The sequence below is a fragment of the Zea mays genome, chromosome 5, assembly GCF_902167145.1.
Source record: "Zea mays cultivar B73 chromosome 5, Zm-B73-REFERENCE-NAM-5.0, whole genome shotgun sequence".
Lineage (NCBI taxonomy): Eukaryota > Viridiplantae > Streptophyta > Magnoliopsida > Poales > Poaceae > Zea > Zea mays.
The window spans coordinates 67,886,305-67,899,987 of record NC_050100.1 but is presented as its reverse complement, the minus strand read 5'-3'; the positions used below and the strand labels follow the sequence as shown (position 1 = coordinate 67,899,987).

Here is a 13,683-nt window from a genome sequence, read left to right as displayed (position 1 = left end):
TAATCATAATCTGTCCCCTTTATATTTCTATATATGCATTAGCCATCGATCTGGTATCGACAATGGGAATTCGAAGGCAACTGACACGTACTCATGAGCCATGATAGAGCTGTTCCAAGAACATTCATTTACATATCATAAAAAGGACAAGGGGACTTGTACATTAGGTGGAACCTGTCTTGCAGAAATCAGCCACACACAAAAAGAAAGTGTGCGAGAGACAATTTCCAGTCCTGGGCCAAATACCTTGGACAACATTGAGGTAATTGTTAGTGCCAGCGTTCATATGTAAAATTTCTGGGAAGTCAACGTATGTACAGAAATCCTAGGAAGAACAAATAAAGTTGCCACAATTCAGGTGATGTGACCATAGTTGAACTAAGCATACCGAGCATTAGAAGTAAATCAGGAAAACCTGTTCAAAATGTTAGTAGTCCACCCTAGCCAGATGCAGATGCTGGGGTTCCATTTGCCTGTTGGGATGTCTCTGTGAGCTTCTGACCGCGAGGTCGCTTACTTTTTCCATTGGCTGAAGTATCCTGCACGGTCTCATTTGGCTTCGGAGGCACCTAGCCATACCAACGTGCCATTGAATGCAATCAGTTCATGCCCCCCAAAAAGAAGTCCTTGCAAGATGAATGGAACTTGCAAACAAACATAAAATCAAACCTGGAACATCTGCTGGTACATCACTGGCATCATAACATTTCCAAAAGCATGTGGGTCAACACCACTCTGAAAATTTAACCAGCAACAGTCAGTAGCATATTCCTACACAATAAAACCTGCCTCAAAAGTAAAAAAATAATAAAGAAAAAAACTTGAAAATAAAGAACAATTATCAATTAACATTATAAACTCGAATTGAAGAACCAACAAGATAATATCAGGGTGTGATGAGTGCATCCCTCCATGCGCCAGCTACCGACCCGTACAATGACAGCCACAGCACATTCCGATCTACGCAACCCAATCCACAAAATTCACAGCAACCTGGCCACCGCAGTGCTAGAGAGGACCCTCCACCATCAGCAAAAGAAAGAGTAAGCCTAATACATAAGCATTCAATTAAGAGGCCACCACGACATGTGTTAGGGCGAATGAGGATGGATGGATGCGCGCACCTTCAATTCGATCGCGTATATGAAGAGCACGATCGAGCCGAGCGGGCCGGACCACCACCACCGCGCCGGGGGAGCACAACGTTAACATCAAGAGGATGGACACGGCGACAACATCAAGAGGCCGAAGAAGCGTGGAGGCGGGAGGTGCCTAGAGCCATGTGTGCTTGCCGGCAGGGGCGCCACACGAGAAGCGGTTGTTGCAATGCCAAGGAGTTGTGGGGCGATAACTCGACGAAAAGGGCGAAGCGGTGGGGCATGGACTCCATCTCCATCCTCCTCGTCGATGAGGTTTGGGGGATTTTGGTGAGAGACAAGCAGTCGAGCCGGCTTAACTGCTTGTTCCTCTTCCTCCCCCGCTTCCCCCTCCCACACGACGGAGAGAGTAGGCGCCGAGGCCAATAAGGACGGGGGCGGAAGGGGAGTCGCCGAGGACGGGGGGCAACGTGGGGCGTCAGGCGGGGGCAGGCATGGAGCGAGGCGTCGATGACGGGGAGAACGAGGCCACGCGGTGCGGCGAGCAGAGGATGGGGGCTGGATCGAAACTTCTGGGGTCGCGATGAATTCGGGCCGAGGAGGCGGGATCGGGGCACACGATTGGGGGCGTGGGATAAGACTGGATCGAACGGCTGAGATTGCAAAACGACATAACGGACGTCTGAGATTGCATAACGGCAGAACGACAGGCTACCCTTACAGCCTTAATAAGTAGTAGAGATTTTGGAAACAGGCAGTCAGCCTCTGTAATATTTCCTCACCAGCGTATTTAGGATCATTTAAGTTGGACATATGAAAATGTGCTTGTTTGATTTCTGAAGTACTAAATATTGTAACATTAATATTTCTACAAATACTATAGTAGAAATAAGTTTTTGAAGTTGTTGTTTGAAAATTCCAACTATATTATAATATTAAAAAACAAAAAATAACTTCAAAAAGTAATACACAATCAAGGAGTCCAATTAACAACTGAATTCCAATGTAAAATTTACCTGAGAAGAGGAAGCTAATGCTTGTGGATGTACATTAGGCTCCACCAGTCCATATAGCTGGGCCTCATTGGTTGTATGAATATTAGGATCTTTATGACCATAAGCCTGCATATATTCACGTTTTGCATGTCATGGACGATGCCAAAAGACTCTGGAAATGAGAATTGCATTTTCACTATCTAACTAATAATCTGGCAAAGAAAATGTCAAATAAAAACTCCTCAACACATGTGAAGCATCAACAAAGATACCCACGGATAAGCCAACTATAGAAATATTCCTCATTACCGAAAAAGCAGTCAAAGTCGAGGTGATCTGGGTACTGTCACCATCTGCTGCTCCAACTGGAGTGTCACTCTGAACTAAGCCCAACCCATCATCATTCTCTACTTGCCCACTCATTCGATCACTATCCTCAGATGGGGGCAAGGAAATCTCAGCTGTTGATGAGGACAGGTGTTGTGAAGATCTAGCTTGCTCATCCATGTCATCATTTCCATCATCCAAACTATCGCCTTCACTGACCTGTTGAACTGGTTCTTGTACACTACATATAATAAAGGGATTGTCCCAAAGAAAAGTTGAAATGGATAGCTGCTCCACTGGTACACTTTCTTTTGTTTCCTATATGTGCATGCCTTATATGCTTTGGTTGCTGTTTTTTTTGCAGAAGAGAAGGATTACTGAGGATTCAAACATGTGCCATCAGTGCCAGATGAATGATAGCGGAAGAGTTGTACGGTGCCAAGGTTGTGTCGTCCAAAAAAGAAAATATAGATATTGTGTGAAGTGCATTAAACGCTGGTTTGTGCCCTTCTAAAAGCCACCTGAGATTGCATTTGACACCCTGCTTTTGGATAGTGATGATTTATGGTTTCTCTCATCTCTAATTTTGCTAGTGTGTTACTTTTAGTTACTATATTAGTGCTTATTTCAACTTGTTTTTATGGTTTCCTCTTAGTATTTCCACTGTTTGGCATGATTGAATCAGGTATCCACATTTATCAGAGGATGATTTTGCGAACAATTGCCTAGTTTGTCAAAATAATTGCAATTGTAAGGCTTGTCTGCGGGGAGACATAACCTGAGCCAACTCGAGGAACAAAAAGAAGTTACTGCAAATAAATGTGTGCCTTCGTCTTGCTTCATTTCTCCTGTCTACTGGGCCAATGTGTTTATTGTTTACCTATTTGCTCATATTTCTTTTCCACAGTCTGGAGGATATAGTGTATCTGAACAAGATAAAATTAAATTCTCAATGTGTATCATGCACTTTTTGCTTCCTTGGCTGAAACAATTCCATCAAGAGCAGATGCAAGAGAAAAGTGCCGAGGCTGCAACTAAAGGTAGTATGATTGCAATGCCAACATTTGGATTTCTAGTTCACGTGCATGGCTGCTACTCATAGTCATTAATGTTTTTGGTTCTCCTCTTTCTAATTTTGCTATATCCGCAGGTATTGATGCAGACAAACTGGAGGTCCCTCTAACCATTTGTGGAAAAAAGGAACGGATATACTGGTCAGTGTGACTTTACTTACAAATTATATGCAATTTATTGGTTTTATAAGCGTCTAATTCCTTGTTATATCTGTAACAGCAACAACTGCAGGACATCTATTGTTAACTTCCACAGAACATACCAGCCCTACCAGACATAAATTAGGATTCCAAAGCTCTATTTAACCATAGACTACTCTTCTCAAAAGAAAAGTATCATCAAATTAAATGAAGCAATCAACCAGTAGCGACAGGGCTAGCGAGATACCTGATTAAAAATTGCCTTTACTTCTGATATCTTCAACCTCATTGATATTACAGGTTCAACAAAATTGTCTGCAATTGAGACAACCACATATCCCACCAGTGGCCACGAGATTGCTGTACACATAGGAAGAGAAATTGGTAATGGGATCAGATTATGATGAATCAAAAGCTTGGCTATGGTCAAAACTAACACCTAATCCAACAAGTACTAACACCCGCGATATCAACATGATGACCCTAAAAAAAGCTAGACGTTGGCTTACCCCCTTGCGGTGGGACGGGCGTAGATATTAAAAAAAATAAATCTAGCATTATTACAAAAATGAGAGATATCCTACCGAATTAAGCATCTCTAGTGTATATCATAAGCAGCATTACAATTTTAGCATCTTAATTAGCATTAGTAAAAAACTAACCTGGAGTCGTGATGTCCCTCCATTATTACAAAAATGAGAGATATCTTACCGAATTAAGCATCTCTAGTGTATATCATAAGCAACATTACAATTTTAGCATCTTAATTAGCAGTAGTAAAAAAACTAACCTGGAGTCGTGATGTCCCTCCACATCTTCAGAACGTGCGGGGGTAAGGACCTCCTTATAAACGAGATTTGCATACTGAACATTGTTCTTCTATTTAAGTGAGATGCAGTTATCTATATCTAGTTAAGTTGGGTCCAAAGACCCAAGACTATTTACTAAACAATACATGAAACATAATAAAAAGAGACCGATAACATCTATTCAATGCTCATCTGCTTTCTTTGTTGTATCAACCAAATGACCACTAAAGAATATGAAGCTAAAAAAGGAGCCAAAATAGATAAATAAAAGGAAAAAATACATCTTCACCTAAAAACCAAAATAATTAAGTGCATTACAAGTTGTTAATTGCCATGTATTCATCAATCTTAGCTACGACGTAAGGACCTCCTTATAAACGATATTCTTTGTGTATGTTGCGCCATTTATCGCTGAGTTCCTTTCAACCCCCTTCTTCTTCTTCTCATCAGTGACTGGAATGACAAGTATCTTCACTTTCGATCGAGCGGTGGCCCTTGATAGAGCAACATTAAGCTGGCCATGAGAGAACACTGGTTCTGGCAAGTACACACCAACATTAGGAATCGTCTGGCCCTGGGCCTTGTTAACCGTCATGGCAAAACTTATTCTTATCGGAAACTGCTTCCTTTTAAACTGGAAAGGGAACATCTCATCATCAGAGGGGCACAGAGGTATACGAGGCAAGAAAATTCGCATTCCAGCATACTGGCCAAGGACAATTTCAGCATCAATACTATTTTTTTGGAAACCACGAACCACCAACCTCGTGTCGTTGCAAAGTCCATTAGCAGGGTCTATATTCCTAAGCAACATGATTGGGCATCCAACTTTGAGCTTTAGAACGTGCGGGGGTAGTCCATTAGGAGTCAGCATGTTTAGAAACTCTGATGGGTAATAGTTATTAGGATCATCCACCGCGGTGTCAAAACTATGGTACATCATCTGCTCCCCTTGGAAACGATCGATCATCCTCATATTTATCATATCCACCCAGTCATTCCGTGTAGACAATATTGCTCTTGAAGTGATGTAGCTTGTGTTAGACATATTTTCATTTAGATTGGGGTAAATGTCATCTATCAGTCTATCAAGGTCGCGGTCATTACCAGTATATGGCACACACACCTCATCTGGAAGACGAATATCACCATCGTTGTTTGCTTCCTCAGTTCCACCACCGACGCGCAACAAATATTCTGCAAACCATGGGTCGCTCTGTGCCCTCATGTTTTGAACAAGCTTTAGGTGGCACATGGATTCCCAGAGGTAAGAACTCCGTAGAGAGGCAACAACTATCTGAGCCCTTGACCCCTTGCGTACAACAGGGAGTACTTGTCTGAAATCACCCCCGAACACAACATTCTTCCCACCAAAGGGCAGCCCAAGCCGTCCCATTATATCACGCATGCTATTGTCTAGCGCCTCAATTGCTTGTCTCTTAGTCATTGATGCCTCGTCCCAGATAATGAGCGATGTTTTTTGTAGCAACTTTGCTGTCCCGCTTTGTTTCGTGAAGCTACATACAGCACCTTCATCAATAGTAAGTGGTATCTTGAAGCGCGAATGGGCAGTCCTCCCCCCAGGCAATATGGAAGCCGCAACACTAGATGTAGCTGTTGCAACTGCAATCTTGTCCTGACTGCGTAGTTCCACAAGCAGTGCCTTATACAGATAGGTCTTTCCAGTCCCACCAGGCCCATCCACAAAGAACACTCCACCGTTATTGGTGTCAACGACAGATAGGATCTTATCATAGGCAGACCTCTACTCCTCGTTTAGGGTTTCTTTCATAGCAACGTCTTCTGTCGTCGGCTTGATACTTTCCTCCTCGTAAATCTCTCTATCAGTACCATGTGAATCGTCATATCTGTCAATGATAGTAGGGAGAGGGAATGTCTTTATGTCTTTACCCATTGACTGCAAAATGTTTCTAATGTCAATCAAGACCATCTGCTGCACATGGGTTTTGCTTTGAGTACTACGGTGGTAGTCCTCTGACATTGAGTCAAGGTGTCTCTGCCATAATTCTGCCACATCATTCGGCTTGCAGTATAACAGTATTGTTGCAAACAACCTTCGTAGTGCTGACGACATTTGGTAAATAGCGGCTTCGTTGAGACACTCATCTATTGTGTCATCTGCTTCAAGCAGTCCCCTCCTTTGTGCTGCCTCACGAAAAGATGGTAGTGTGTCACCATCTACTGTCCTTAGATCCGCATAGGAGGTAGCACCTGTCACATGGTTTAAGAGAAGTCGAAGATAAAAGCGCTCCCCCTCAGCTGGATGAGCAGAGACTATTCTACCAACCTGTCCACCCGTGTTTCGTTTCCTCCTTTGCCACACTTTGCCCTGCTGCAAAGTGTACCACTCAGGAAAATCACGGTAAAGGATGCCCCGAGCCTCCTCGTGTAGCCTATTTGCCTCAAAATATGCCGTAAGCATTGACCTATCGACACCTGGATGTTGGACAACATGATTTACTTTAGCACGCTCGTGAAATGACACCATATGCATGTTTTCAAGATGGAGCTGCAGTTGCATCACTGGTGGAGAGTTTTGACTTCGATCAAAGCTGAATATCCTCCAAAGGGCTTCTGGAGGGGTCACCCACCTAGCATCTCTATACTGCTTGATCTCATCAACGTCACCATCAGCCTTGTTTGCATCTGTCACAGCCACAGACGCACGATCGTGGCCTTTGTATATGTATTTGAACAAGTATTTGACAGCCTTGATGCTCCCGCACGCCTCAACATTGACGTGACAGTTGAAGAGCCGGAGGAGGTAAGGGTTGTAAGGGACGACCCATCTGTTGTCCAATTCACAACCTCGAACCGTTTTCTTACGCCCATCATCACGACGCCTATAAATAGGATATGAATCCTTTCCTTGAGACGTTGCATTGCTAAAAGCTCTAGGATAATGGTTTTTGCATGAAGCACGACCCTTAGTGCATTGGCATTTAGGATTTAACAACCCACACGGTCCATGCATCATATGCTTGATAACCATCTTGTACAGCTGAGGGTACTTCTTCTTATCAGGGATCTCAGCGGAGATCAGGAGATCATACTGCTCAGGACATGTTAGCTTGTACTTTCTCTGCATGATGAGTAGAAAATGGGCATGGGCCAAACCTCGCTTCTGGAACTCCACGACATAGACATAAGCACGGATCTTTCCAAGAATATGTTGCTTAGTCAATCTCTTCTTCAATTCCTCTAGTTTCGCACGGAATATGCGAACAACAAGGTCTGGACGATCCTGTGGCGACTGCATAGGATGAAGCTCCCTTGTTATTTCATCCCAATTGGGGTTGCACGTCATAGTAAGGAATATATCTGGTTTCCCAAACTTCCGCACAAGGGCCATAGCATCCATATACTGGCGTCTCATGTCACGAGGACCGCCGATAAATGATGTAGACAACATAGTTCGCTTTCCAATTTTGTCTGCTCTGTTCTCGCCTTCATGCAAGCTATCTACCAAACCCTTGTATAGATCTGCCCTTAATCTGTCTTGGTTTCTACGTATGAAATCCAAACGAGAGCTCTCAACCTTGATGTAGCTGTCGACAGCGAACTGTTGGAAAAGACGCTTCCCATGAAGTATTGGATTGAATATACCTGGGCGAATTTGGAATCTGTAGCAGTAATAGTCACGTACAGACACACATAGATGGCTGGGTCGTTCTGCAAGATGCAAGTTGTAGTAATTAGTGTTGCTAAAAACATACTTAACAAAGGATTATATAAGACTCACAAAGAAACAACTAACCTGTATCGTCATCGTTTGCATCCCTTGTCCTGTGTTGGTCACGATACGCCTCTACTTCATCCATGGAAACATTGAACTTCAGAATATTTGCATGCCATCCAAGTTCACCTTTAGGGAAGAACAATGGGTATGATAGTGCATCATAGCATCCATGATATGAACGGATGCCGTGGCTTGACCTATCCTTCCCATGCAACATAACACTATTATTGAATTGACCTCGACGTTCACTTCCCTCAATCCAAACTGCAGCGACCTCCGAAGTGATGGGTGCATTATATAACTTCTGGTTCAATGTTTGGTCAAGGTTCAAGGCAATATGGTAGTCTTCAATGTTATCAACGTGCCCCATACTCCTAAGGTGCTCAGAGTATGGGTTTCCCTTAAGTATCTCAACTAACTGTTTAATAACTGCCTTGTCTTTATCAAGTTGCTCTTGACGACATTTACGATATCTATGCTCGAGGCTAGGATCATCATCGTAGAAGTAAAGCTCAAGGTGCTTCTGTTCCGCCCCAGCTTCCCTACCGAACGACCTTACGTTGTGGTACATCATGCCATGTGCACGGAACGTGTAGATACCACGATCCATATTAGTAGTCATATTGTCAAGGCAACAGTACAGAGAAGTGAACGAGAAATGGCCGTTAAAAAATCGAATGTTATCACAGAAGTTCCTCACATCAGCATCTGCACACTCCCACAGCCTCCTAAGCTGAGATGGTGTCTCGAATGGGGCTAGATCAATCTGTCCATTACGACAACAAAATCCAGGTGGTTCATATTGAAACTTCTTTGCCTTGCAGTAGTCACAGTCAGCAACATTGTTCAACAAATATGTTTCTTCAGGTATGTTACTATACACCTTGTCGTACGGGTCAGGTACGTCAGGGATAACAGTAAAGGCATCTTGTGTTTCATCAATATCGATATCCTCACCAGATTCACCATCTAAATTTGTGTTCGAAGAACAATGGATAAGACGTACAGGTCTATAAACTTTCAAAGTCTATATTAAAAACATTACGCAAGTACCTTGCCCAGCGAATAAGTATCCTTTGTCTTCGTCATCTTCAAAAAGTACAGCTTCATCATCATCCTCTGTAAAGAGCACATCTTCAACATCATCTATTGTTTCACATGAATTTAGCCACTAAGAATATTTAGGGAATTAATAGTGGAATGGGCTTGTAATTACCATTAGTGGTGACATTCGGGGCTGCCTGGTGTTGCATCCCAATGTCTGCTCCTTCAGTCATATTGTTACTCTCCGTGTGAGGGAATGGACACAGACCGGTACTTTCTATTGATGGAAAGTTGTGTTAAGTCAGTTTACCACTATAATTAATGTGTCAAATTAATTAAGGATGGATTAGTAATTACCATTGTTGTTGATCTCTGAAACAGTCTGATGATCAATTTCATTATCCCCATCATTCTCCATTACACAATCCCTAGTTGCAGTAGCGAAGTTTGTTCCAATGGCTAAATGAAATTTCTGATTTTGACGAGACACCAAGGTCTGTCTTTGGCCGGACGACACATGACGTTTATGTCTTTGTCGTCTAGGAGACTCTGTCTTACTGTCTTTCTCGACATCCTCGGTCTGTGATGGATTAGGAACGAAAGGTGTTGGGCTTAACTCAGGGATAGCCATGCCCTCGGAGCTACATAGAGACCCATGAGGCGCTTCAGCATCTGTTGAACTCCACACAAGCTCCGGGGTAAACTTCGGGTCCTCAATGCCGATTAAGTCCTGGAGTTTAATTTCCCGTTGTCTTCTTTTATAGTTTTTCCTTGCCATCTTATTACATGATTCCCTATTACGCAATGCCCTTTGTTCTTTTGTTTGAGATGCAAATCGAGTTCTTTCTCGTATTCTCTTACGTTCCCTTGGATCTAAAACTTCTGAACTTTGATTGGAATCATGTTGATGACTCGTCTGACCCAATGCGACTTTAAAGTTGAAAATAGCAAAGGTCTTAGGTGTACATATAGGTTGAATGATGAGAGCTCAACCAACTAATGGTGCATGTTATCTAGAGTGTTACAACATGATATAGTTAAATAACATAACAGATAAATGTAATTACCTAAAGTGTTATCACAATGTACAGTCGGATTTTTGATGCTTCTATCGCTTACAAACACCTGTGGACATTCATCTACACAATGTAAACATTGATTTAATAGATAGTTGCAATAACAGTCATTATAACAGAATTTTAGTAGATATTTATATCAAAAATGATTATGAAACATAATAAATCTAACTACTTCTAAATAAAACATCATCTCAACCAGCACCTGACAAATGTGTGGAAAGTTTTTCACTGCCAAGTCTTCTATGCACCTCAAATGAGTTATTCTTATGCAACCGATAAGAATCATCATCAACATCCTCAATTTCATTGTTTTGATGATTATTGTTGTCCTTGTTTGCAGGGATGTTGCAAACTGCAAAGTAAACCCGAGAGAACATAAGAAAAGTATTACTTTAAAGATGAGTGACAGACGAGCATAGTTAATATACCTTCTGAATACTCATGGTGCATAACATTTCCCTTTTTTCGTGACTCACGACGCTTCTTCAATTCATTTTTCTTTTCAACACTCATTGTAACATATCGTACTCTTTCTCTTTCCCTCCTACGTTGTCTTGCATCATCACGTCCTCCTAACACGTCATATACATTTCCATTAATAAACTTTGTTGTTCATTAACATATCAGAGAAATTTAATTACCTGGAGTGGTATCACACGGTATAGTACAATCAATGATGCTTGCGTCGCTTATAGACACATCTGGACATTCATCTACATAAAGTAACCCGACAACACATAAGAAAAGCATTACTTTAAAGATTAGTGATGCACATGTATAACTAACATACCTTTTGAGTGCTTATGGTGCTCAAGGTTTTCTTTTGTGCGTGACTCACGATGCTTCTTTAGTTCGTTTTTTTTCATCACTCATCGCTGCATATCGTGCTCTTTCTCTTTCCCTCTTACGTTGCATTGCATTAGCACGTCCTCCTGAACCATTGTTTTTTTCCATTTTAAAACCTTGTTGAGAGGTCACATAAGACATTTTATTAGTAGGTATACCTTCAAGGGTGTTGTTAGATAGTTCTCTTAATGGAGGACGAACATCGTTATTTTTGAATGGATCCATCTACGTCTTTCAGTTAGACACCAAACCTGTGTAGAAAAATATTAGTTCTATTCAGACTTAGACCAGATAATAACAAGACACGACAAAAAAACTCCACTCAATTCGTGCGCTTAGCATTGATTAAGGACAGACCGTCACCATCAATGCCATGGTGTGACGCCGCCTCCAAACATTATCCCCTGTTGTCCTCACCATGACATAAGTCGAGGAGAAGAGATCCCATGGGTTCTTAATCCCCTTCCCTCTTCCTTTCTTCCTTCTCATCCCACTGGTTTGAACCTCACCGGCCGAACAATATATCGTTGTATTTTATTAATATGACTGAATATAATGAGAAATAGGTAAATAAATAAATCACAGAACTTAGCATCAAACAAAGTCCCTTTGTCAATTTAAAGGTCTCAGAATTAGCAGCAAACAAATAGATTTTCCTACATCATAATGAAATTACAAGATTTTCTTATTAACGAGCAGTTTGTTGATTTCTTATGTAATTATAGATTTGCCATGTTAATTTGTTGTTTGCTACTTTCTTAGTCTATTTCTGTCGCCTTCATGATGTACCAGCATTTTTGCAATGCATTTTCTTTAAGGTTCATGCCATCTTTGTTGTCACTATCCTTTATTCAAACAGAAGGAATGAACTGGCAAGAACTACTGCAAATGATTTCTTCCAAAAATTGCAAAGTGGAAATCTGGACATGTGAGATGTTCTCTCTCTTACACACACCATGGGCATGCATGGCGCACAAGGACACACACACTTGCACTCATGATGACTCTCTCACTCAAACACACAGGTCACCCAATAACACGTGCATTCATTAAGAGTGTGTATTAATTATTACGCTTTTTTGTACTGCATAGCGGTCCAGGTTTGATGGGTTCGACAGTGAGCAAATCAGGAAATAATAGCAGTAAAAATCTAGATGCTGTGGAAGGGGATGGTAAAAAGGGAAAACATGGAAAGGGTTCTGATGATTCATATTATGCTACTTCCAAGGCTCACAGTTAGTTCCGAGGTTCGTTGAATTCAAATTGACATTGAGCAAGCTCAAGCTCTCATCCGTAAACTTGATTCTAAGAAGGGAATTGAAAACAACGTTCTCTCAAGTAGTGACCATGAAAAGTCAGACATGAATAAGTCACATGGTTCAGTGGGGCCAATTGTTATAATACAAGGATCATCTACTGTGAAGGGTCTTGAGGGTGCTGAGTTGCTGGACACTCTTGTTACTTATTTATGGCGTATCCATGGTGTGGATTATTATGGTATGTCTGAGACAAATGAACCTAAAGGCCTAAGGCATGTGAAAGCTGATGCAAGGACATATAATGGGGCTAGCTCAAATGGTGCTGAATGGGAGAATAAACTTGATTCATTCTAGCAAGACAGAATTCAAGGTCAGAATCCATTAGAAATGTTGAAAGGAAAGGAGAAGATTGATGGAGCTGCTACTAAAGTCTTGGATCCATATGTGAGGAAAATAGGGACGAGAAATATGGATGTGGAGCCAAGGGCTGCACGAAACTTTTCCATGCCGCTGAGGTTGTCCAGAAGCATCTTAAACTGAAGCATGCAAACTTGGTGGTTGATCTAACTTCAAAAGTGACAGAGGATATTTACTTTGAGAACTATATGAAGTATATGTTTTTGCAATCCCATTCGTTTAACTATTAAGTTAGCCAGGTTTAAAAATTGCAAGATAATTATGAGTTTTTTATCTCGAATGCTGTGACCCAAAGGCACCTGGTGGTACACCTATCATGCAGCAACCTGCTCCAGTAAGCTCCATCACTAAGTTTGTGTTGACTTGCAAATTATATTGTCTAACTGTTTGTACTGATCAATGTATAGAGGGGAAATGGAAGACAAAGACCACCAATAGGGAGTCGGCTGAGGGATGAGCGTGGCAATCATAGGTTCGACAGGAATGTTGATTCACCAACACATGATGGGTCTGGTGAAAATCCCGACGATCCTATTTATGATTTGTTTGGTGATCCAGCTATGCATGGTGCCTTCCCTCCAGATATCCCTGCTCCCCCGGTTCTAATGCCTGTGCCTGGTGTTGGGTAAGCCTGCAACTTCTGCTTGCTGATGGGTTCATCCATTTGCAGGTAACACCATTTCCTAAATTCTAGCATTCTACATTTGTAAATGCTTTTTTTCTCTTTTTACATATGTGATGAAAATTTTTAACTATAGAAAATTCATAATAGTATAGAACTTTGCATTATTTTATTTTTATCATCATGTGAACCTATGCTGATATTGCATTCTGTT

The 13,683-nt window shown here is 41.6% G+C and overlaps 1 protein-coding gene, 2 long non-coding RNA genes and 1 pseudogene across 3 annotated transcripts; 2 read left to right on the top strand and 2 right to left on the bottom strand.

Annotated features, from left to right (window-relative positions):
• LOC103626498 (uncharacterized) lies at nucleotides 1-736 on the bottom strand. Its single transcript, XR_552977.4, has 3 exons — nucleotides 670-736; nucleotides 416-569; nucleotides 1-325 (listed from the first exon to the last, which is right to left on the bottom strand). It is a non-coding gene; the product is annotated as an uncharacterized lncRNA (long non-coding RNA).
• Nucleotides 737-3,357: 2,621 nt separating this feature from the next.
• LOC103626496 (uncharacterized) lies at nucleotides 3,358-3,751 on the top strand. The gene is made up of 3 exons (XR_552975.3): nucleotides 3,358-3,459; nucleotides 3,570-3,633; nucleotides 3,713-3,751. It is a non-coding gene; the product is annotated as an uncharacterized lncRNA (long non-coding RNA).
• Nucleotides 3,752-10,516: 6,765 nt separating this feature from the next.
• On the bottom strand, nucleotides 10,517-11,396 carry LOC103628257 (uncharacterized). Its single transcript, XM_020538005.1, has 4 exons — nucleotides 11,330-11,396; nucleotides 10,967-11,038; nucleotides 10,754-10,897; nucleotides 10,517-10,677 (listed from the first exon to the last, which is right to left on the bottom strand). Exons 1-4 carry the CDS (start codon nucleotides 11,394-11,396, stop codon nucleotides 10,517-10,519), a joined length of 444 nt encoding a protein of 147 aa, XP_020393594.1.
• Nucleotides 11,397-11,951: 555 nt separating this feature from the next.
• LOC103628256 (serrate RNA effector molecule-like) lies at nucleotides 11,952-13,476 on the top strand (annotated as a pseudogene).
• Nucleotides 13,477-13,683: the final 207 nt, after the last annotated feature.